Raw genomic sequence first — 24,043 nt, 5'->3', positions numbered from 1 at the left:
AAACTGAAAAGTTTTTCTTGTAAAACAGCGTTAAGAAGCTCAGTTTGTGCCTCAGACAGGGCATTTGGGCATATGAAATAGGTTGAGAGGATGAGGAACTGTAAAGTGAATCTAGTCAAGAGGAATATTTGTATTTACATAATGAACTACTAGCAAACAGACTTCTTTGAAATATACTAGGGATCCAGTGAAAAGTTTTACAAGTGTTTAGGATCAAGTGGCAGCTGTTTAGAGCTGAAATTGGCACAAAAGCTACAGTGTATGGATTGTAGCCAATTTTCTTAATGTAAGTGCTGACTTCTTTGACAATTTCTTCACATCTCTTCTAGCTGTACGGTGGCTCAATGGAATCCTTAAAATGGGGCCATGAAGTGTTTAACTACGTGGAATGTGTGGGGTTTTTCCCAAAAAATGTATGTACTTGGTTAAAATGATTGCTTCTGGGGAAAAGGGTTTTTTATTTGAGTGTGACTGGAGACTGTAAAATTTTGTACATTGTGATAAAAATTGCTGTGTGTGAAGGTCAGACTTCTAGAGCTTAGCGTGTTGTGAAAATGAGAAGCTTGGTCACAACTGTGAACTGTGCTTGGACTTGACAGCAAACTATTGGATAACCTTGGCCCAAAATCTAAGATTAAGACTCAAATTTTATTGGAACCTGATACGGTACAGTATTCAAATAGTTCAATGAAATCATTTAAAAAAATCAAGTGTATTTACTTTAGCTTGGAGGTAACATTTTCTGGAGTACTTGAACCACAAACAACATATTGTGCTAGTCAGAGAAACAAACTGAAAGTGACCATAAGTGATGCAATCTGTCATTTCATTCAATATGGACAATGGTTAGTCATTTCTTCTTAGCTTGGACAAAATCAATAAATGCTGAACAGTAAACTTTATTTTTCATATAAAAAGTTTAGCCAACCCAATGAGAAATTTCTTGAGCCTGTTTCACTAATTATCCATCATTACAGGGAAATCTGTCTTCCTAGAATGAGATTAATGTGTTTTTGTTTAAGAATATGGCAATATAGCTTTCACAGGGCAGTTCTGGTTGCCCCATCTCAAAAAAGATATATTAGAATTGGACAAAGTACAGAGATGGGCAACAAAGATGTATGGAAGCTGTTCTATACCCCTAAATGAGAGACGACAAACACTGGGAATGTTCGCCTTGGAAAAGAGATGACTGGGGAGGGGATATGACTAAGGTCTAAAATATCGTGAATGGTGTGGAGAAAGTGACTAAGGAAGTGTTATTTACCCCTTCATATAACAGGAGAACCAGGGGTCATCCAATGAAATTAATAGGCAGCAGGTCTAAAACAAACATAAAGAAGTACTTCTTTCCACAATGCACAGTCAATCTGTGGAACACATTGGATGTTCTGAAGGCCAAAATATACTCGTTCGTTAGCCCGTTCGTTTTATAAGCCAACCCCGCCCAAGATGGTTAGGTTAAAAATAGCAAAAACCGTGACCCTTTCATAAGCCGACCCTATATTTTAGGGGTTGGCAAACTTTGGCTCGTGGCCCGTTAGGGTAAGCTGCTAGTGGGCCTGGATGTTTTGTTTATCTGGAGCATTCACAGGCATGGAGCCCCTCAGCTCCCAGTGTCTGCAATTTGCTGTTCCCAGCCAATGGGAGCTGCGGGAAGTGGCGCGCCATTGGCTGGGAACGGCGAACCGTGGCCATAGGGAGCTGAGGGGTTCTATGCCTGCAGATGCTCCAGGTAAACAAAACAACAATATATTAGATATTCAATTCAATGATTCCATAGAGTTTAAAATCATCAATTTTTTGGTGTAGACCCGTTTATAAGCTGACCCTCGCTCTTTGTGTCACTTTTTTACCAAAAGAATTTGGCTTATGAACGAGTATATACAGTAAGCTTTTAAAAAATGAATTAGGTAAATTCATGGAGGATAGGTCCATCAATGTCTATTAGCCAAGTCAGTCAGGGTCAGCCCATGCTCTGGGTGTCCCTATACCACTGACTGTCATAAACTGGGACTGGATCACAGGATGGATCACTCAATAATTGCCATGTTCTGTTCATTCCCCCTGAGGCATTTGGCACCAGTCACTGTTGGAAGACAGGATGTTGGGCTAGATGGACTGTTGGTCTGACTCAGTATGGCTGTTATGTTTTTGTGAATTTGGGCAGCTTTTTTAGCCAATCACATGTCTATAGTTTGGCTTTTTTTGGTGACTTTTTATTTTACAGCTACTTGTTCTCCTTGTGTTGCCAGTAGCATCTTTCCAAAATAGTATAGTTCCTAACTTGGAATCTTTCAGCTTTGTTGCTAGTGGATAAAAAACATTTTGGTGGCATTACTGCTTCAGCAGCTGGCAGATGTTAGTAATGCATAAAGCTACATGAGTGGAAGGCAATCGCACTATGGTGATGAACATGGTAGAAAAACCTATATAGAATAAAAGTGGTGCACCAGGGCAGAACTAAGAACAGATTGACTTCTGAGGCAGTCATGGGTGCTTGTTTACTCTGAATATTTAGAGCAGAGGTGGGCAAACTACGGCCCATGGGCCACATCCGGCCCGCAGGACTGTCCTGGCTGGAGAGGCTAGCCCCCCAGCCCCTCTCCTGCTGTCCCCCCCCCCCCATAGTTATGCTGCCATGTGGCCAGCGCTCTGAGCAGCGGAGCTGCGCGCTCCTGCTGAGCGGAGCAGCTGCATGTCTCGCTCCGGCTGGGTGGTGCGGCAGCCAGACATGCTGCTCTGAGCAGCATGGTAAGTGGGATGGGCCCGGGGGGTTGGATAAGGGGCGTGGGGTCCTGGGGGGCAGTCAAGGGACAGGGGGCGGTTGGATGGGGCGGAGGTTCTGTGATCAGGGGCTGGGGAACGGGGACGGATAGGCATGGGGCCCCGGGTCATGAGGCAGGGTTGTGGATAGGGTCGGGGCAGTCAGGACTGGGAGCACGGGGTTTGGTTAGGGGCCGGGGTCCCAAGGGGGTGGTTAGAGGTGGGGGGATCCAGAGAGGGAGGGGGGTGGTGGATGGGTTGGAGGTTCTGAGGGGGGCAGTCAGGGGGCAGGAAGTAGGAGGGACTGGGTGGGGTCAGGCTGTTTGGGGAGGCACAGCCTTCCCTACCTGGCCCTCCATACAGTTTTGTAACCCCAGAGTGGCCCTCGGGCCAAAAAGTTTGTCCACCCCTGAGTTAGAGGCTGCTAATTACTGTTCATTCCATCTCCATACCTGCTATTTTGTACATTTGTCTTCATAGCTAGTTGAACTGGTTTTTCTAGCAAAATGGAGTCTTTTCATTAGAATACTTTTTTTGAAGTCTAAACAGGCCCCTATTAATGGCTTTCTTCTAGAATAAAGCAGCTATCCACAAACAAAAAACATAAATTGAATGTACAGTTTTAACTCCTGCTCCTCAATGTCCTTTTTTTATTTTTTTAGCGGCGGCTTCGTCACCTACGGAATATTGCTGCACGTAACATTGTTAATAGGAATGGTTATCGCCTTCTGGATACCTACTTCACTCTTCATTTGTGTGCTAACAGTAAGATATGTAAAGGTAAGGGCCTATTGTCAACACTTATCGCGTAACTCCATCTTCCTATACAAACTACACTGATGCTCCTTGTTCAATTTTTTTTGAAGTTCATCCTACCTTGAATTCGTTTTGTTTCCTGGTGACTTGATACAAATGAATTTTAATGGTATTTTCAGATGAGCTAAAGATAAACGATGAAAGCTTCCACATTTTCTCCATTTTCTATCAGCAGATAGACCCAACTATCAGTCTTGCAGCTGTCAAGCTGCGTGAGTTGTCTGCTTAGACTACACCAGTACCACTAGTTGGGCTGCTAGCAAAATAGGTATCCTTGTACATAAAGCAGCTAGTTACCTGCACAGTGAGGCACTGCCTCTCTCTCTAAATTTGTTCAGATTAGGGCTTCAAGGTTTGGTCTTCTCTGACTCTGTGCAGCTGATGTGCCCTGCACTATTTGCCTGATGCATTGATAGGCAACTGAAAGATCAGGCGTAGGCAGGCTCAGTCAAACTGAACCAACTCTCAAACAAACATTCCATTTCTCCTGCATCTGACCTAGCTGCTACTGCATCCCAGGAACAGGCGCAATCTATCTTAAATTCTTCCAAGATGCTTATCACCATGGTAACTAAGCTCCAGACAACAGTTGTGGAATACTGAGTCCCTAAATAGCCATGTATGTTTAGTCTTGCCTGTTCCTGGTGAGCATGTTTGAATGTTGGTTTTTTTCTCCATCTATTGCTTCTTGCCTTCTGCTTCAAGCTACAAGTGGAGAAATGGGATGACAGAGTGCCATTAGTGAGGGGGGAAAAAATTGGTCTTGTTTGGATCTGAACGTTGGCAAGCTCAGTTTGATCTTTTTAGGTAAAGTTTGATTCAGTTTCTACTAGAACTAATGCATCAGTTACCTTTTGCATAGAATATACTTCTAGGACTTGTTTTACTTGTTTTTTAAATGGGAACTGTTCTGTATTTGTACTGTAGCATAAATATTGACATTGTACCTAAAGGTTGAAAATGGGCTGAATTTCTCTACTCACTTAATTCTTTTCCCTCTTAGAATTTTATAGGAGTGAAGTGATCAAGAACTCCCTGGTAAGTTGATTTAATATTGGTGAACTTGTATAGAAACCCTTGTGCTTCACTCTTATCTCCTAATGTGTAGGCTTACTTAATGCTGAAATATTGCACTTAATTTGTAGTAAAACATCTGAAACAGTCTTTTCTTCCATTTTCCAGACACTACTAAACTAGTACAGCTGGATCTTATTGTCCACTCCCGAAGGTTCATGCCCTTATGGAGTAAAAGAGGCAATGTTTTGGATTAATGACAACCTGAGGGTCTCTCTGAGGGAGATGTTATCAACTTAATGTCCTGTAAATCTGAATTATCCAGCTACCGTTGTAAATAGTGTTAAAAGTAGCACCTACAATTACTAACTGGAAGATCTTTTTCGTTTGTTATGCATTTGACAGTATCGTGTATAGTCAGTTGAATCATTGCATGCGTTGGCAACAGAGGATAGCAACATTTCAGAACAGACTAAAACCCCAGAACCCTGCAAATGCATCTGTAAATCCACAAAAATGATAAAGGGGATTTAGGGCAGGTGTAGTATGAAACTAGTACTAACTCACTTCTTAAAACTGTTTCAAGTTGTACCTTTAAAGTCTAACTGTGCAGTTGACACTCTTGGCTGGGGGAAACTGTTCTCAGTGGTACCAGATGACAGAACAAAGAGTAATGGTCTAAAGTTGCAGTGGGGGAGGTTTAGGTTGGATATTAGGAAAAACTTTTTTTCACTAGGAGGGTGATGAAGCACTGGAATGGGTTACCTAGGGAAGTAGTGGAATCTCCTTCCTTAGAGGTTTTTAAGGTCAGGCTTGACAAAGCCCTGGCTGGGATGATTTAGTTGGGATTGGTCCTGCTTTGAGCAGGGGGTTGGACTAGATGACCTCTTAAGGTCCCTTCCAACCCTGAGATTCTATGATTCTATGACACCTAGCAGTTGAGCAAAACAGATGGGAGATTTATGATCAAGAAGGGTGAGGTCATCTTTGAAGACATAACTTGAACCTCAAACAGGAGTTGTGGTTGTGGTAGAGGGAGGGAGTCGAGGGGGGAGGGATAGCTCAGTGGTTTGAGCATTGGCCTGCTAAACCCAGGGTTGTGAGTTCAATCCTTGAGGGTGCCACTTAGGGATCTGGGGCAAAAATTGGTCCTGCTAGTGAAGGCAGGGGGCTGGACTCGATGACCTTTCAAGGTCTCTTCCAGTTCTAGGAGATTGGTATATCTCCAATTATTACCTTTTTATTACCTAAATCTTGCTTGTTGGGAATCTAGGCAAATGACTTTTTTTTTTTGCTCTTCTTTTTGACTTGGCACTTTGCTGCTCTCAATAACATGTTTATTCAAAACTTGTGGGTAAACTTTTTTTCTTTTGTAGCCATCCCATTTAAGTAGTTAATTTTAAATAAATTAAAATGATTGTGCATTTTTAATTGAATTTACATCCAAACAGAGCTTGATATAATTGCAAGCAAAAAAATTACCAATCTAGTAAATAGAAAATGGTGAATGATGCATTTCTTAACATAACAAGTGTGTGTGTGGGGGGGGGGGGGAGGAATAAAAATTGAAAATTGTGTTAAGATGTAATGTATCCTCCTGGATAGCAAAAAAGTACTAAATTTAGTGTAAAGGTTATATTTAGTTGTAAAACATGTTTTAATGGCTACTAACCAATGAGAATCAAAATTTCTTAAGAAAATAACTCAAGTACAAATGCAAAACATGATTAAAATTAATAATTTAGATCAAGGTTCACCACTTGCTGTATCAATCATGATTAAAATGGTGATTTTTATATCGCTTTAATCTAAATCAATCCAGCCTATTCCACACCCCAACACTACACTTCCCAGTGTCAATGGAGAGAAGCAGAGCTTCTTGCAAGAAAATTGTTTCTAGCCCTGGTACATGGGTAATGGGGGCATCTCTCATATCAGCCTCAGAGTAGTGTGGGGTTTTTTTTTTTTGCAGTTCAAGTCTTGAAGTCCTTACTGCTGAAGATTTTGCCATACTCCAGCACTGAGGTAGCTCTACCATTACTTTTAATGCTGGCAACATTAAAAAGACCAACACCTAGGTTGCCCTATCATGTCACAGTAGCAAAGAAGCTGCTCTGTGTATACCAACACTTCTACTGGTGCTAGCAACAACAGAACTGCACTGGTTAGAGAGTGGAGATAAAAACCAAATAGATGCAGTTGGTGGCGTGGCACCTATTTTCTTATTGCTTCCAAATATAGATGGCTATGGTGGGTCTTGCTACTTATATCCTTTGGTCACGCTGGTATTGCTAACTACTACTAAAGTGTTAAAGCTCTAAGAAAATAGTGCACCTGAAATGTAATTGTGGATAAGCATGATGTTGCCTATCCAATCTATGCAGCTATGGAGAGTCAACTTTAAGTGTGATGTGTCCAGTCCTACTAATCAGCGTCCAAGTGTGTGAGCTCAAGGCCTCAAATGCACTTCGGTAGCTGTATCTCAGAATATGAAGGAGGTTCTTGTCTTCATCCCTTCCTTCCTCCCTCCCCCAAAAGGTGATCCTTGACCCAAAGGTTGGTGAGGAGTAATGCTGTGAGCTATTGCCTCCTCTGTTAGGAGGGCTTCCTTGAATACTTGTCTGTTCTTCCTTGTGCTAGGCCTGAGGTACAGGGAGATGGGGAGGAAATAAACTTATTTCTGCTTACCAGCAGGTCACAGTTCTATGCAATGTTTAGAACTGGCTTCTCTTGGACAAGTGATTTTCCCACTCCCCCTCTGTTTGGGGTGTCAGGTCTGCACCCTCACTTGAAACTGGGGAGTTTCAAAGTGAGGACCCGCATGTCTTCCCCCACCCCAAAATCCTAGGGTAGGTCCCCTTTGCTGCCACCACCGCGGTCAATACGTGGGCCGGGACACCTCTGTTTCCCCCCTGTCTCCCTTCAAAGACACTCCCTGGGAACACAGATCAACTCACAGAGGAGGAACCTTCCCCCTCCCCTCTCTTCCCTCTCTCCAGCCTGCTCCGGAGAGAGAGAGATCTTGATTCAAACTCCTTGAATCTCCCACACGCAGGGAAGCAGCCCACTTCCCCCCTCCCTCTCTGCTAGCCACTCTGTGAATCACCGAGAGAGAGCGCCTTAGCCCCTCCCCCTATATCCACAGTGGAAGGGATTTAATCAAATCTTTATAGAAAGAATTTATTAAAAGAAAAACAAGAAAATACAGAATCTCTGAGTCCAAGCTGGACACTCATAGGGTATAACCTTGCTAAGTTCTGGAGAGAATCCCCTCTCCTTCTCAGTACAACCAGTACAAGCAGAATTAAGAATAATCAATAACAAACACACAGAATTGCAAGCATAGGATTATTAGGTGAGGACACCAAGTATCTTTCTAATACTCACTATCTTGACTAGAAGAAATTAGTTCAGAAAGGTAGAAACTTGTAGACTTGATTAAAACATCTGGACTCTTGTAACTCCAGACGGCTAAGAACAATACACACACACACAGAGGGAAAAAGTTCCCTCCTAGGAATTTCAAATTCTCTTCCCTGATTGGTCCTCAGGTCAGGTGCCCACCAGGTACTATGCTTTAACCCTTTACTAACTATTCATAATAACTTCCCAGAATGAGTCTCGTAAAGGAAATCATGTCAGCCTTCGATAGCTTTGGGAAAGAAAATATCAAATTCTCGTGCTCATTCCAAGTCCTGTTCAAATGTGTGGAAATCACTAGAAGCGGAGTTACTGAATAGCAGTAACAATTCAACAAATTACCAATATAAAACATTGCTCCAAAAAAATCTTAATAGAACTAAACAAAACACTCCAGGCTAATTCACTTTAATGTGTGCATTTTTTCCCACTCTGTTCCCATGTTAAAAGCTTTACAAAATTTATTCTGTTTAAAAGCTGAAAAGGATAAATCATCTGGCAAACTATGTGAATTATTTAGCAGATGGCTTCAGTACTAGTCTGACTCAGTTTTCACTTTCTGGAAGAGCTAGTTGCAGTGGTGGTACATACAGTGCCAGGTATTATTGGTGCTGCATAAACCCTACAATCAAATTGTTTTTAATGGGAAATGGTCATGCCGTCTAGACTCAAAATGTGACCTACTTTTCTGACAGCTGTCAGCAAAGTCCATAAACAATTGTTTTCCTGTCTTCCAGATGTCACAAAACAAACAAGAATAATTATTATTCTCCTTCCTCCCTTGCCCTTAAAGCCAACTTACATATAAAAGCCAGAAGCCTAACACTTACAAGTAATGCCACAGATGCCAATATGAATAGGAGGGAAGAATGTAGCTTAATAAATTCCAGTTAGGCTTTAACAGTGAATTTGAGAACTGTTTTCAAAGTTATTTTGATGATGATGATGATGAATAAAAACAAGAAGTTCTAAAAATCTGTGCTGTAGAGCCTCAGAATAGTGTCTTAGTACTGCTGGTGAACTGTGTTGGAAGGACTAGAGCTGCTGCAAATTTTATATAATCTTGTAGTATAGTGGTAATTAGGGAATATCTGTGTTTTTGTGTGGAAATATGGTCCCTACTTTCAAGAGCTTACAGCTTAAGAAACTTAAGTCTTAGAAACAGAGAATTAAAATTGTGTTCTGTGCTAACAGTTTGTAGATGACTTCAGTGTAGCCTAAAGTTTACGAACAAGTATCTGATCCTGCAGTCCTTCCTCTTGCAAATATTTTGTACTCAGTGAGTACTTTTATTGATTTCATTGGTATTTGCATAGCCCTAAGAGGCTGAAAATGCTGGTGGTTAGACAAGTTTCAGATACTTTCCAGAGATATGCAAGTCTCTCTTTTAGAGTATTAGGGAAAATATTGGTGTTGAAGTAGCATAAGTCAAATTTCTTATCTGTGCACCACTTTGCTGTTAAGTCCAAAGATCTGTTACCTTCCTGGAGGTTTAAATTGAGTCTGTGTGCTGAAGTTGGACTTTAGCATATGAGGATTTGGTAGCAAACTGGGGGAGCTATCCAGCAGGGTTTGAAGACATTCTGAAGTCAGGAGACCTTGAACACATATTTGAAGATCTGCTGATTTGATTGACCTCCCCCAGTTGTCCAAACCTGTTGGGTTTTCTCTGGGACCTTTTTTATATCTAGAATTCTGCTGTATTTAGTCTGAAATGGAAACTTAATTATAAACTGGGGGTCTGTCCAAAGAAACACAAGGCTAAGTGATGCAATTACTACTAACAGTGCTGCAAATCTTAAAGTAGCATGTTTTAGCAAGTTCCCGTATAACTGCCAAGTACTCCACCAGTATTTAATTTCCTGTTATGATGGTAGCCAGCAACAGATATATAAATAGGTCTTTCTTGCTAGGAAAAATTCAAGAGGTGAGTAAGGGGACAGGGACTTATGTAAAACTTACGGAAGGAAATAGATACCCTTTGAAGTCTTCTCATTCTGACCTATTAATCACTAGTATCCATGTTTAAGCTTGAAGCATGTTATGACTGTTTTTCATAATTTCTTAAATATAGTGGTTCCATGAGTATTCAAAATTCTCAAGACACTTGAAACCTTCTCTAAATTCAGAGAAATTAGTCAGCAGGATTTTAAGTCTGTGGATTTTTTGTCAAACCCTAAGGTCTGGACTTGTCTGGCTGGCTCTCCAAATTTCTAGAATGAAGAGAGCTCCTCAGAAGGTAGCAGCACTCAGGGCTTGGTGTCTGCATTGCAGAGTTGAGGGGTGAAGGGGAATAGGAACAAACCCCCATTAATAGTTTAAACCAAATTCAGTTAATGAGAAGTAAATCGGTGTTAATATAAACTACAGCTCTTTTTTTTAGAAGCCAGATGTTAAGAGTATGGAACAGTCTTCACGCTACTCCCATTTTCTAAAAATACTAGTATTTGTATTTCTTGAAAAAGTGCCTGTTGTGGCAAAAGGAAGTTAATGAAGTAATTTCCAGGCATCTCATAATGGAAGGAAGTAGTAGTTGGTCTGAAAGCCTGCAGGCTTGCAGCAGCAGATGGAAATGGGAGCCAAACTAGGAATCTTGATCAGAAAAGGGAATGCGAATAATGAAGGAGCAGAGTCTCTGATGGCTTGAGCCTTCTCATGTGTAACTTAGTAGACCGTTGATCTTGCAGGGTGTTACTTCAGTTTTTGCAGTCTGGAAGTTTGACATAAATACTTGGCCTCTTTAAATTTTAAACACACTATGTTGTTAAACTGAAATAACACCAAAGAATGTTGTTCTTCCTACATCTTTATTTTACTTATCAACAGAATCCAACATGGAGGAGTCTTGACTTTGGAATAATGCCTGATCGCCTCGATACATCTGTGTCATGTTTTCTGGTGAGGATCTGGGGTGGCAAGAAAGAGCTCTATCAGCTGTTGATCGAATGGAAAGTCAGTCTAGATGGACTAAAATATTTGGGTCAGCAGGTAAAATTAAAAGCATGTTTCCTCAATTTGTGGATTAAGTAGCTAAAAGTCTTTGTTTAAGGTAAAAAAAAAAGTTGTAAGATCAAGGCTACAAACAGACTGAAGAGAAGGAAAATGATGAAATATAGTAAACACTATCTTAATTATGGAATAAAACTACTTACAAAGGGACTGCTAGTATGGGTAGCTCTCCTCCTTGTAAGGAGCTTTAAATAATAGGGATGGACACAATATTAAAGTATTTTATGTTGTGAAATTTCTTGGGGATTAAAGTTGCTGCAGCTATTTGAGTTTCTTAATCACAATAGTAGCCCCAAGTGAGAAACAGTGTATGACATTATTACTCTGTATGTGATCACAGTTTACTTTCTTTAGCTTTTCTAATTAGACTGTGCTAATACTACTAGAATGCCAACAATGCCCTTGGCATAAAAATCTTCAATCCAATTACAGATTAAGAAACCAAGAGGATGGTGTTTACCTTGGAACCTTTTCCCCCCCGTTCTTCTCTAGTCCTGGGAAATCACCTGTCTGGCATGGGTTTAGTACAACGGTTCTCAAACTGGGTCAGGACCCCATTTTAATGGGGTCACCAGGGCTGACATTAGACTTGCTGGAGCCTGGGCCCGAAGCCTAAGCCCAAGCCCCACTACCTGGGTCTGAAGAGCCCCAGGTGGTGGGGCTCAGATTACAGGCCCTCTGCTTGGGGCTTAAGCCCTTGGGCTTCTGCTTTGGCCCCCTGCCCTGAGCGGTGGGGCTCGGGCTTTGAACCCCCACGTGGGGCAGTGGGGCTTAGGCTTCAGACCTCCCTCCTGGGGTCATGTTGTAATTTTTCCTGTCAGAAGGGGGTCACGATGCAATGAAGTTTGAGAGCCCCTGGTTAGTATTTGTGGGTCTTATGGAACAAGTGGAATCTTTAGTTGTGATTTTACATAAATGCGAGTCATTAACATTAGTTTTAACATTTTCTTTAAACTTGTAATTGATGTAAAAAGGAGATACTTAGAGAGCCATAACTCCATGAAACAAATGCCAGGTGTCTGTTTGTTGTAATCACAGTAGGTTGACACACTTGGTTTTCAACTAAGTTTCTTAGATGAGTGTCCTGCCCTGGTCTCTCTTGCTCTTTGAGTTTGCCGTTCTAAAACGAATCTACAGCTTTAAAAGATGGAAATGCTTTGAAATGTCAACATTATTTATAAAATAGGCTTGTAACGAAAAAGCATTTGTTGTTGGATCCAGTACTTGCTGTGCAGAAGATGATTTTCAGTGTTCTGTTTCATTTCATTGCACCAAGGAAATAGGCCTCTAGAGAATATTCTCTAACACTACCTTTTTTTGTTTATAAATAACCTTACCCCCTCAGCTAACACACTTAATGTAGGAACAGTTTTGTGTTGAGCCATAAACAATAAAGAATGATTGATTTAACTGTGCATTATCTGCTGAAAATTGGCTCCTTTATGACTGAGCTATCTGAATGAGCTATTTCCTTGTTTGTTTTTATTATTTTCTATCTTCCTACTATTTCTCTCCTTCTGGCTCTAGGAAAGAGGAAGACTTGGTTATCTGATACTGTAAGTAGTTCTAGGTGCTATATAGTGGTTAAGGCAAATTCTTCTTCGAGTGATTGCTCCTATGCATTCCAGTTAGGTGTGCGCGCCGTGCGTGCACGGCTCTTCGGAAGACTTTTACCCTAGCAACACCGGCAGGCCGGCTGGGCGCCCCCTGGAGTGGCGCCGCTATAGCGCTGGATATATACCCCAGCCGGCCCATCTGCTCCTCAGTTCCTTCTTCCCGCCCGTGACGGCCAGTTGGAACAGTGGAGTGCTCGTTTGTCCTCCACATCCCTAGCTCACCTTGGTTCTAGTTTTGTAGTTAGTGTATATAGTTGTTAAAATAGTTAGTTAAGTAAGTTATTGGGTAGATTAAGGGGAATTAGGGGGGCTTAGCCCCTCTTTTCCCGTCCGGTGCGGGCGTATGCCCAAGACACCGGGGTTTAAGCCCTGTGCGGCTTGCCAGCGGCACATGCCGATTGGGGACCCTCACGACTCCTGCCTGCGTTGTCTTGGTGAGGCCCATTGACCAGATAAGTGCCCTATTTGCAGATCGTTCAAGCCTAGAACGAAAAAGGAGCGGGACATTAGATTAAGGCAGCTCCTAATGGAATCGGCGCTTACCCCTGCGGTGCCGACACCATCAGCTCCGCCGTCGTCCTCGGCACGGAGCGCTCCAGCGGTCCCCGACCGGTCTGGTACCGAGACTCTTAAGAAGCAGCCGGCACCGAAGCCCCGGCACCGTTCCCTCTCACCATCCAGGAAATGGAAGCTGCAGCCAAAGTCTGGGAAGACTGCTGCATCGAGACCGCTTGTCCAGCAGCCAGTGTCGGCCCCTTTGGTACCGACCTCAACAGCGCACGGACCGTGCGCGGTACCGTCGACTCCGGCGCCAACAGGGCCATTGAGTCCGGTACCTCCATGCTCCCTGGTGCAAACCGTGGTCAAGCTGCCTCTCCCGTCCACGCCCGAGACGTTCTCAACAGCGAGGGAGCTCATAGAGCTAACAGAGGCACCAAGCCTCCGGCCCCCGGCACCGCCGGTGCGGGCTGTGCAGTCAGTGGGCAAGCCGGCCATGATACGGCCTCCTTCCCCTGACAGACGGGATAGAAGGTGATCCAGGTCCCGCTCCCAATCTCGGAGACGGTCACCTTCACGCCGATCCAGGTCCCGGCACCGGTCACCATCCCGGTACCGCTCTCTGTCTCGGCGCCGGTCGCAGTCCCGGTACCGCTCCTCATCGCAGTACCGGTCGCACTCCTGGAGGCGATCCCGGTCCCGGTCTCCGGAGCGTCAGCACTGAAGAAGGTCCGGATCCTGGCACTGCTCCCGTCGCCGTTCTCGGAGCCGCTCCCGTCGACGACGGTCGAGATCGGGGTCGACCTCCCAGTACTCACGCGGTCGACGGTCCCGCTCTTGCTCCCGGTACCGCGACGATCGGCACCGGTCCCCGGCACCGTACACGGACAGACTAGCGGCATCGACGGCGCAGTCCCTGAGCGCCTCTGCCCCCCCGTGGCCTTCCCACCAACCGTCGGTCGCCTCGCACGAGGGCAGCGGTGGAGATCACCGGGCAGACCCCCAAGGACAGGACCACGGTCCACAGCAATGGGGCTTCTGGACCCCCTGGGCCTTTCACGAGGCTCAAGGCGCCCCCCCCTCCAGCGACCCAGGCCCTCCGACCACAGGGTGCCGGAAGCCACTGTCAGCAGGCCCCCTCCATCACCTCCGGTTGAGGTTCCGCCGCCATCTGTACCGGCGGAACATCCCGTAGAGGCGGAGGCTTCGCACCCCATGGACGAACCACAGCTACAAGCCATGGGTCAGGGCCATTCCTCGTCTTCCTCACCGGACGAGGCGGTGGCGTGGTCCTCATCATCGGATCCCCCACCGATTGACTTGCGTGCCCATCAGGACCTCCTCCGTCGGGTGGCACAAGCCATCAACCTCCCGGTCGCAGAGGTCACTGAGGACGAGGATCCAGTTACTAATGTGATTGGAGCTGAGGCCCCCATGCGAGTGGCCCTGCCCTTCATTCGCACTATTCAGAGGAATGCCACTACAATCTGGCAATCACCTGCGTCCATCCCTCCCACTGCTCGAGGCGTGGAGCGAAAGTACTCCGTGCCCCCGACCGGGTACGAGTACCTGTCTACACACCCGGCCCCAGACTCGCTCGTTGTACAGTTGGTGAATGACCGGGAAAGAAATGGGCAGCCTGCGCCAGCGCCGAAGTCCAAGGACGCGCGCAGGATGGACCTGTTGGGCCGAAAGGTCTATTCGGCTGGCGGCCTCCAACTACGGATATCCAATCAGTTGGCTCTCCTTAGCCGCTATGCCTATGACAACTTCGTGGCTCTCTCTAAGTTTACGGAGTTGATTCCCACAACCTCCAGGCAGGAGTTCTCTGCCCTGCTAGAAGAGGGCAAGAAAGCCTCCAGGTCCTCCATCCAGGCCTCACTGGACTCTGCAGATTCCGGAGCCAGGACTTTGGCATCAGGAATGACCATGAGAAGGATCTCCTGGCTGCAATCGTCTACCTTGCCGCCAGAAGTCCAGTACACCTTGCAGGACCTGCCCTTCGATACCAAGGGCCTTTTCTCGGAGAAGACAGACTCCAGAATCCAGACCCTTAAGGATGGCCGTATTGCCATCCGCACCCTGGGCATGCACACACCTGCTACCCAGCGGAGGTCCTTCAGGCAGCAGCCCTATCGCCCATTTAATCAGTCCAGGTCGAGGCCTGATAATGGACGCAGAGGCAGACTGAACCGCCGTAGACCATCGGGCAATCGGCGTACCCAGTCCCAGGCGCCCTCTAAAGCCCCTCAAGGGCCGAAACAGGCGTTTTGATGGGACGCCCGAGGACGGCCCATCAGTCTCTCCACCGGATCCTTCCCCGTTATTTTTCAACCGTCTTTCCCACTTCCTCCCGGCGTGGTCCCAGATTACAACGGACAACTGGGTGCTAAGCATGGTAGAGTCCGGTTACCGTCTTCAGTTTGTTTCGCCCCCGCCCTCCTACCCACCCACCCCGTCCCTCTTCAGGGACCCCTCTCACGAGCAAGTCCTCTTACAAGAGGTTGAGTCGCTGCTGAGCTTGGGTGCCATAGAGGAGGTGCCGAGCGATATGCGAGGCAGGGGATTTTATTCCCGATATTTCCTAATCCCCAAGGCGAAGGGAGGTCTACGACCCATACTCGACCTCCGAGAGCTCAACAGGTACCTGGTCAAGCTCAAGTTTCGCATGGTGACCCTGGGGACCATCATCCTCTCCCTGGATCCGGGAGACTGGTTTGCCGCCCTCGACATGAAGGACGCATATTTCCATGTCGCGATTTACCCTCCCCATCGACGCTATGCTCCTGTGGGACTTCTGTATAACCCACTCGATTCACCTGCTAGCGTCCTATCTTCCAGGAGTGCAGAACACGCTGGCCGACCGTCTCAGCAGGTCGTTCCTTTCACACGAGTGAGGTCGCTGGGTCCAGATGTGGTGTACACAATTTTCCGCAGGTGGGGGTTTCCCCAAATAGACCTGTTTGCCTCCAGAGAGAACAGGAAGTGCCACCAGTTCTGTTCTTACCAGGGTCGCGCCCCGGGCTCCCTGTCGGACGCATTCCTCTGCTCCTGGACGGGTCACCTCCTATATGCCTTCCCTCCGTTCCCGCTCGTACATCGGGTGCTTCTCAAGCTTCGGAGGGACAGGGCCCACCTCATACTCGTCGCTCCGGCCTGGCCGAGGCAGCACTGGTACACTCTGCTGCTCGAGCTCTCCATTCGGGATCCCATTCCTCTCCCGTTGTGGCCGGATCTGATAACGCAGGACTTGGGCAGGCTCCGCCACCCGGACCTGCAGTCCCTCCATCTTACAGCCTGGTGCCTGAGTGATTGACCCACGCGGAGCGTGCCTGTTCGGTGGCGGTCCAGCGAGTCCTGCTAGAGAGCAGGAAGCCCTCCACTCGCTCCACTTACCTCGCGAAATGGAAGCGAGTCGCAATCTGGTGCGATCAGAGAGACCTGAATCCGTTCGTTGTCCCTATACCAACAATCCTGGACTACCTCTGGTCACTTAAGGAGCAAGGTCTTGTGGACTCATTGTTGAAAGTGCACCTAGCGGCCATATCCGCCTTTCGGCCGCCCGTCGGTCACCGGTCCATCTTCTCCGATCCGACGGTTTCCCGCTTCCTCAAAGGCCTAGATCGCTTGTTCCCGCCAGTGCGGCGTCCTACTCCGTCCTGGGATCTGAATCTGGTTTTGACCAGGCTCATGAGAGCCCCCTTTGAGCCCTTGGCCATGTGTTCCCTGCTCCATCTGTCGTGGAAAACAGCTTTCCTCGTCGCCATAACCTCAGCGAGGCGAGTTTCCGAGCTTCATGCCCTGACGGCTGGTCCACCGTACACCATCTTTCATGCAGACAAGGTTCAGCTTCGGCCACACCCGGCCTTCCTCCCTAAGGTGGTGTCGGCCTTCCATTTAAACCAGGACATTTTTCTTCCTGTTTTTTTTTCCCGAAGCCTCACGCCTCAAGTCGGGAACAACAGCTTCACACTCTGGATGTCCGCAGGGCCCTTGCTTTCTACATAGAGTGAACAAAACCCTTCCAGCGTTCGCCCCAACTGTTCGTAGCAGTTGCGGAGCGTATGAAAGGCACGCCGGTCTCCTCTCAGAGGATTTCCTCCTGGGTCACTGCATGTATCCAAACATGCTACGAGCTTGCTTGTGTACCAGCTCACCGTCTCACCGCTCACTCTACGAGAGCTCAATCCTCGTCTGCCGCCTTCCTGGCCCATGTCCCCATCCAGGATATCTGTAGAGCGGCCACCTGGTCTTCTGTCCACACCTTCGCTTCCCACTACACGTTGGTGCAGCAATCCAGAGACGATGCAGCCTTCGGCTCAGCAGTCTTACACTCTGCCACGTCTCACTCCGACCCCACCGCCTAGGTAAGGCTTGGGAATCACCTAACTGGAATGCATAGGAGCAATCACTCGAAGAAGAAAAGACGGTTACTCACCGTTGTAACTGTTCTTCGAGATGTGTTGCTCCTATCCATTCCAGACCCGCCCTTCTTCCCCACTGTCGGAGTAGCCGGCAAGAAGGAACTGAGGAGCGGACGGGCCGGCTGGGGTATATATCTAGCGCTATAGCGGCGCCACTCCAGGGGGTGCCCAGCCGGCCCGCCGGTGTTGCTAGGGTAAAAGTCTTCCGAAGAGCCGTGCACGCGCGGCGCGCACACCTAACTGGAATGGATAGGAGCAACACATCTCGAAGAACAACAGTTACAACGGTGAGTAACCTTCTTTTTTTTTATTTCCCATCTTGGCAGATGGGAATAATCACTGAGCATATCAGCCATTTCCTGTTTAGAGGTGTGAAAGTCAAGTGTGTTCTCTATGGTAATAGTTCAGTTCCCTCATGGACACTATTAGCACTAGAAGGAAGAACTGAAAAGGTGACAGTCATAAAAATAGCAATTAATATTAAGCTTGATTGCAGGTAAACTAAGTTGACCCTAATGTCATTGGTGTTTTTTGTTTTGTTTTTTTTAACTACAGATACATGCTCGAAACCCAAATGAAATAATTTTTGGGTTGAACGATGGCTATTATGGAGCTTCATTTGAACAGAAGGTATGAATACCTAATATTTATGCAAATTATGTAGTAATGATATTCACAGGCTGTAATTTAAATTCTTTTGGCATAGGCCAGCATTTTCAAGGTTCGGTGCCTACTGTAAGCACCTAAATAATTGAATGTTGAGATGCTCAGCATCTCTGAAAAATTGGGCCACTTAAACAAATGGCCTCACTTTCAAGAGTGCTGAACCTTTCCCACTTTTGTCTAGGTGCCTAACTTTAGGCACCAAAGCTTCAAAATTGTAGACAGTTCTTACTGTCCTCTTCATTTAACCTCTGTCCCTGAGGCTCCATGTTGCAGTTTCCATCTTTGCTTTCCCAGTAAGTTTAATGGAACTAGTTGTAGCCAGTCATTGGCTTGTAAATGACCAGAAGGGTTACTGTTGAATGAAACAAGTTACTTCTTTCTCTCTGCAGAAGCAGAGTGCTGCAGATAGCACTCTCCTAATCCTTGCCATCTTGGATAACTGGATAACCAAAATTCAGTTACTACTTATCTTAATGGCTGTGTAGAGCACAAATGCTAGATTAATGAGATTTCATGCAGTTACACTGTCTTAAATACTTACTTTTTAAAATTGGTAGGCCCAGTATTTGATCAACATCTTATTAAAAAATTATTTCCAGAGTCTCTGTAATGTCTTGTGTTTTTAGCTGCCCAAAAATGCTTGTTTTCATCTTTGAATACTATGGTTTTTATCAGTCAGCACTCATGACCACTGACTGACCAGTCAGTCGGCACCAATGGCACACGCATGTGAGCAACAAACTTTGTAAAAAGCTTGAAAATGAAATCTGCTTCAAGTGGCTATTAATCATGAAGGATTACTTTGAATTTAAAGTACCTTGAGTTGTGGTGTATTTCAAAACACTTAATGACCAGACACACTAATACTAAAATTAAGTTATTTACATTAAGCGCTGTAGCTCTTTCACCCCCTTCTTTGAATGATTTCCCCTCTTTCATGTCTCCTAATCTTAATCCTCTAACTTTTTTTTCAAGCTAATACAAGGCAAGCAGAATAGTCAGCGTTTTGACTCTGACCATGCTATAGTTGAAGCTGTGTTAGCAACAACCATGTATAATGTAATTATTGCATTTTCTAAGCGCTGACAGTGTACAAGACCCATACCTTGCAACTGAAACGCAGCTTGCCCCAAAGAGCTTGCAACTAAAACACTTCATTGTACGCAGGTGGCTCTGGGAAGCCAACAGAAGTAAATAACTGTCTTTTCGAAATACAGCTGTTGACTTGCTGCTTGTGATTATTTCTGAGATGAGACTTCGCGAGGAATATGAATAGAAGCTAGTGGCTTTAGAGTCTAGACTCTGGCTGACTGTTCCATGCTTTGGAGAAGCCTCAAAAATGGCATGGAGATGACTCTGAGAAGCAAACAAGTGGGGCATACAGGCTGTTAGAGGGGCTTAATGTGCATTTGCAAACATGATGGTGGTTTCAGTGAACAATGTGGACAAGTCTTTTTTTTTTCTCTGACTGTTACAGTGCTAGTTACAAGCATAACACCAATATTCCTCAGTTATGCTGTATACCTGTAAGTTTCCAGATGGAATTCAGGACTCGGGTGTTTTGTTTTTTTTAAGAGCCCTAAAGAGAGGTTGCCTCACTTGCTATCCTTCCTTTTAGCTGCCACCATTCCCTGACAGAAGTCAACTTGACTGAACTCAGTCGTCTGCCAGAACCTGAATTTAACTCTTCTGGACATGATGCAAGACTCCTCTTTTTGCTCCTTGCAAGGAGAGTGTCTGAAGTGTTGGAATTTTATTTGGGTTTGGCACTTCGTTCTTATAGTGTCATGGAAGGATGAGCAATATACTGTGTAACATTTTATAAGGGTGCATAAAGCACAGATGCCCTTCTGTTGATTTAATATCTTTAGAAATTGAAACTAAATTAAATTTAGGCTTAATCTAAATGAAGAGAAAACAAGTTTTAATAAGGCTGAGTCCAGGCTGGGACCTAGTGGCAAAATCTGTTACAACAAATTTTTTTCAAGGCCTAATGAGAACGTCTATGTCTTAAACAGTTAGTTAAGGGTTAAGGTTTTTGTCTACCTGTAAAGGGTTAACAAGCAGTACCTGTGGACACCTGACCAGAGGACCAATGAGGGACAAGATATTTTCAAATCCGGTGGAGGGAAGTTTTTTTTTCCTGTTTGTTCTTAGAGTCTCTCTTGGGAATTAAGAGAGTCCAGACGTCTTAATCAAGTCCTCCCAGGTTTCTGCAATAAATTCTTCTATTCAAGCTAGTGAGTATTAGCAAGGAACTAGTATTCTTATACTTTTATTTCTGTGTTTTGCTATAGAATTTCTTCAAGTCTGTACTGTATTGCTTTTACTGAGAAAGAAAGGAGGGGGAATTCTCTCCAGAGATTGATAAGTTTAGACCCTGTATATTGTTCCATCTTGGTTACAGAGACAGTGACTTTCTTTTTTATTTTTTAATAAATTCTTTTCTATTAAGGACTTGGTTGGTCTTTCCTTGGGTGGATTCTCAGGGAAAGAGGAGGAGGGAGGCATCCCTCTGTAGTTAGATCCCGGTGTCTCTCCTAGGAAAAGGGAGGGGGGAGGAAACAGGGGGGAATGGTTTATTTCTCCTGGGTGTAAGAACTCCATGGATTTGGGGCTCTTGGGATCCCCAAGGATTTTGGGGAAGGACTGTGTCCCAATCCACGTATCTGACTGGGTGGTGGCAGCTTTACCAGATCTAAACTAGGATTTTAGTTTAGAGATAAATTTCATGCAGGTCCCCATATTGGAACCCAACAGCTCTAAGTGGGGGTGAGACCTATGACAGTCTAGGATTTTGGGATTTGTAATGTTTGTGTTAGAGGATCTCCTCTGTCTCTATCTATAACTGGGACCTCCAGCAACAGTAAAATGCAGTATGGTGCAGTCATAATCAAATCCTGTTGAGGAGCTTGCATATTGTAATTTGAGGTGTTTGGACATGATGTAGCAGTTTGTTGACAGAATCAGTTTCTCTAATTCTCAATTTGATTTCTTCCTTACCTAACTAGATTCTTGGAGTCCTAGAGCAAAATACAACACATCTCAATATAACTCTAGTTTCCTATTTTAAATTAATCTTGTTCTGAGATGCTGGTCATAAACTAATATATGTACTACTGACATACCAGCTTTACATTTGGTATCAGGAAACAGCGCTGAATGCTAAGTTTAAAAACAAACTCTGAGGATCTTTGCCATCCTCTCACCATTGTCCACTATCATGACAGAAATGGGAAGTTGGTGGTTGTCTGACAACCACCAAAATGGAACTAGACTGCTGGCACAGAAAATAAGGTTGTAGAGGATTTTTTAAACTAAAGCCTGGGAGAGAGGCAACAGCTACAGAGGAGCACATGGTTTGGGCAGAGACATCCATTAGGGATGAATTTATTAAAGGGACAACTCTATGTCCTAGTATAGAAGATAGGAAAAGTTGAAGTACAGATAGGAGCTAGTAATGAACAGTCAAATGCAAGTCCCATGTAAGCATAACACATGAAAGCCAGCAACTAAATCTTGACAAAATGTACAAGTGCTTATGTACAAATACTAGAAGTCTAAATGCTAAGATGGGTAAACTAGAATGCCAGGCATTAAATGAGGAAATTGATATAAAAAGCATTTCAGAAATTTGGTGGAATGAGGATAATCAATGGGACATGATAATAGCACGGTACAAAAGACATAGGAATGACAGAGTAGGTCATGTGGGGGGGAGGGAGAGGTACTATGTTATAAAAGCATAGTCAAATAAGGTGAAAATCTTAAATGAATCAAACTGTACCATAGAGTTTGTGGATAGAAATTACATGCTTGAATAGTAAGAATATTAGCAATAAGCATATACTGACAACCGCCTGACCAGCATGGTAACAGTGACTATGAAATGCTAAGAGGCTATAAAACCAGAAACTACAATAATAATGGGTGATTTCAACTATCCTCATATTGACTGGGTAAATGTCCCCTTAAGGCATGATGCAGAGAGAATTTCTAGATGCCATAAATGGCTGCTTTTTGGTGCAGTCATCCTGGAACCCACAATTGCCTGGAGAGGCAGTTCTTGATTTATTCCTAAATGGAGCGCAAGATCTGGTCTAAGAGGTAACTATAGCTGAATTGCTGGGTAATAGTGACCATAATCTAACTAAATTTACCATCCTTGTAGGGGGGAAAATACCAACACCTCCCTCCTCCCCCCCGGTAGCATTTAGCTCTTAAAAATAGGAGCTACCCAGGAATAAGGGTGCTAGTTAGACAGAAGTTAAAAAGAGCAGTCACAAGGGTAAAAGGCCTGCAATCAGCATGGAGACTACTAAATACCGTAATAGAGGCTCGGACCAAATGTATCATAAAAGACAGTAGGACTACCAAAAGAATGCCACCATGGCTTAAAAAGCAGATTAATGGAGGTCATTAGAGGCAAAAGGAAATCTTCTAATTTGAAAGTCTGATCCTAATGCGGAAGATAGAAAGGAGCACAAACTCTGGCAAGTGAAATGTAAAAGTATAAGACAGGCCAAAGAAGAAATTGAGAAGTAACTTGCTAAAAGATGCAAAAACTAAGTGGCAGGATATCTACCGAACAGGCAGTGGGGCCCCTAAACAATAACGGTATTAAAGGAGCACTAAAGGAAGAAAAAACAATTGCAGAGATGCTAAATTATGGAGTTAGGTTGACACAAGGCATCTTACGTCGACCTAATTGTCAGTGTCTACGCCACAGGCTTGCTCCCGCCGATGTACATGCCCTATTACATGGACATAACTCCGCGTCCATGAGAGGCGTAGGACTTACGTTGGTGTAGTTAGGGTGACGCAGTGTCCGTGTAGATGCTGCATTACTTACTTCTGCTGTTGGCTGTCATTCTTGTCAATTTCACAATTAGATCAGCTAAACTGCTGGAGCCATGAAAATGACAAGGGCGGCCACTGGGACTCCTGACTCCCCACTCGGAGCCCGGCGCTCCTGTTGAGGACACGCACTGCTGACAGAAGGAGGGTAGTGTGGACATGAAAAATGTCTGTAATTACTGCAGTGGTTGTAATTTGACCTAACATAGGTTGACTTAAGTTTGTAGTGCAAACATGCCTGAATTCTTTGCATTTGGTTTTCACTGCGGGGGATGTGGAAGAGGTAAGCACATCAGATTTGTTGCTCAAAAGAAGAGCGCTGAATTTCTGTCCCAAACTGATAGGTCAATAGGAGAAGTTTTGGAACAAAAAGGTGATAGTTGATACAGTGTATTTGGGTTTTCAAAAAGTCTTTTGATAAGGTCCCTCACCAAAGGCTCTCAAGAAACCTAAGTAGCCATAGGGTAACAGGGAACATCCTCTCATGGTCCAGTACAGTAGAACCCCCTTTATCTGATCTAATTGGGACTGGGGTCAGATCAGCTAATCAAAAATTTGGATAATCCGGACAACGGGAAAGTATAGCGCCATCTAGTGGCCACAGGACAGATCGCCTGCTTCTGGACCTGTGTGCGCTGGTTGTTTGGTTAATACGGATAATAGAGGGTCAGATAAACTGGGCTCTGCTGTAACTAATTGGAAGATAGGTAACAAAGGGTGGAAATAAATGGTCAGTTTTCATAGGGAAGAACAGTGTTGTCTCTCAAGGACCTGTCATGTTCAACATATTCATTAATGATCTCAAACAGGGTGAACTGCAAAGTGGCAAAGTTTGCAGATGATACAAAATTATTCAAGATAGTTAGGTCCAAAGCCGACTGCAAGGAGTTACAGCGATCTCCCAAAGCTAGGTGGCTGGGCAACAAAATGGCACATAAAATTCAGCACTGATAAATG

The 24,043-nt window shown here is 44.9% G+C and overlaps 1 protein-coding gene across 1 annotated transcript in view; it reads left to right on the top strand.

Moving 5' to 3' along the window:
* The window catches only part of UVRAG (UV radiation resistance associated), a 162,906-nt gene that overhangs the window by 18,139 nt on the left and 120,724 nt on the right, over positions 1–24,043 (top strand). Inside the window, exons 2-5 of the mRNA XM_045021498.1 lie at positions 3,429–3,546; positions 4,586–4,620; positions 10,843–11,004; positions 18,119–18,193. Coding sequence (XP_044877433.1) covers positions 3,429–3,546; positions 4,586–4,620; positions 10,843–11,004; positions 18,119–18,193 — 390 coding nt within the window. The remainder of the gene's footprint in view (positions 1–3,428; positions 3,547–4,585; positions 4,621–10,842; positions 11,005–18,118; positions 18,194–24,043) is intronic.

The sequence above is a fragment of the Mauremys mutica genome, chromosome 1 (assembly GCF_020497125.1).
Source record: "Mauremys mutica isolate MM-2020 ecotype Southern chromosome 1, ASM2049712v1, whole genome shotgun sequence".
NCBI lineage: Eukaryota > Metazoa > Chordata > Testudines > Geoemydidae > Mauremys > Mauremys mutica.
The sequence above is the reverse complement of the archived record's forward strand: the minus strand, read 5'-3'. Positions and strand labels throughout refer to the sequence as shown.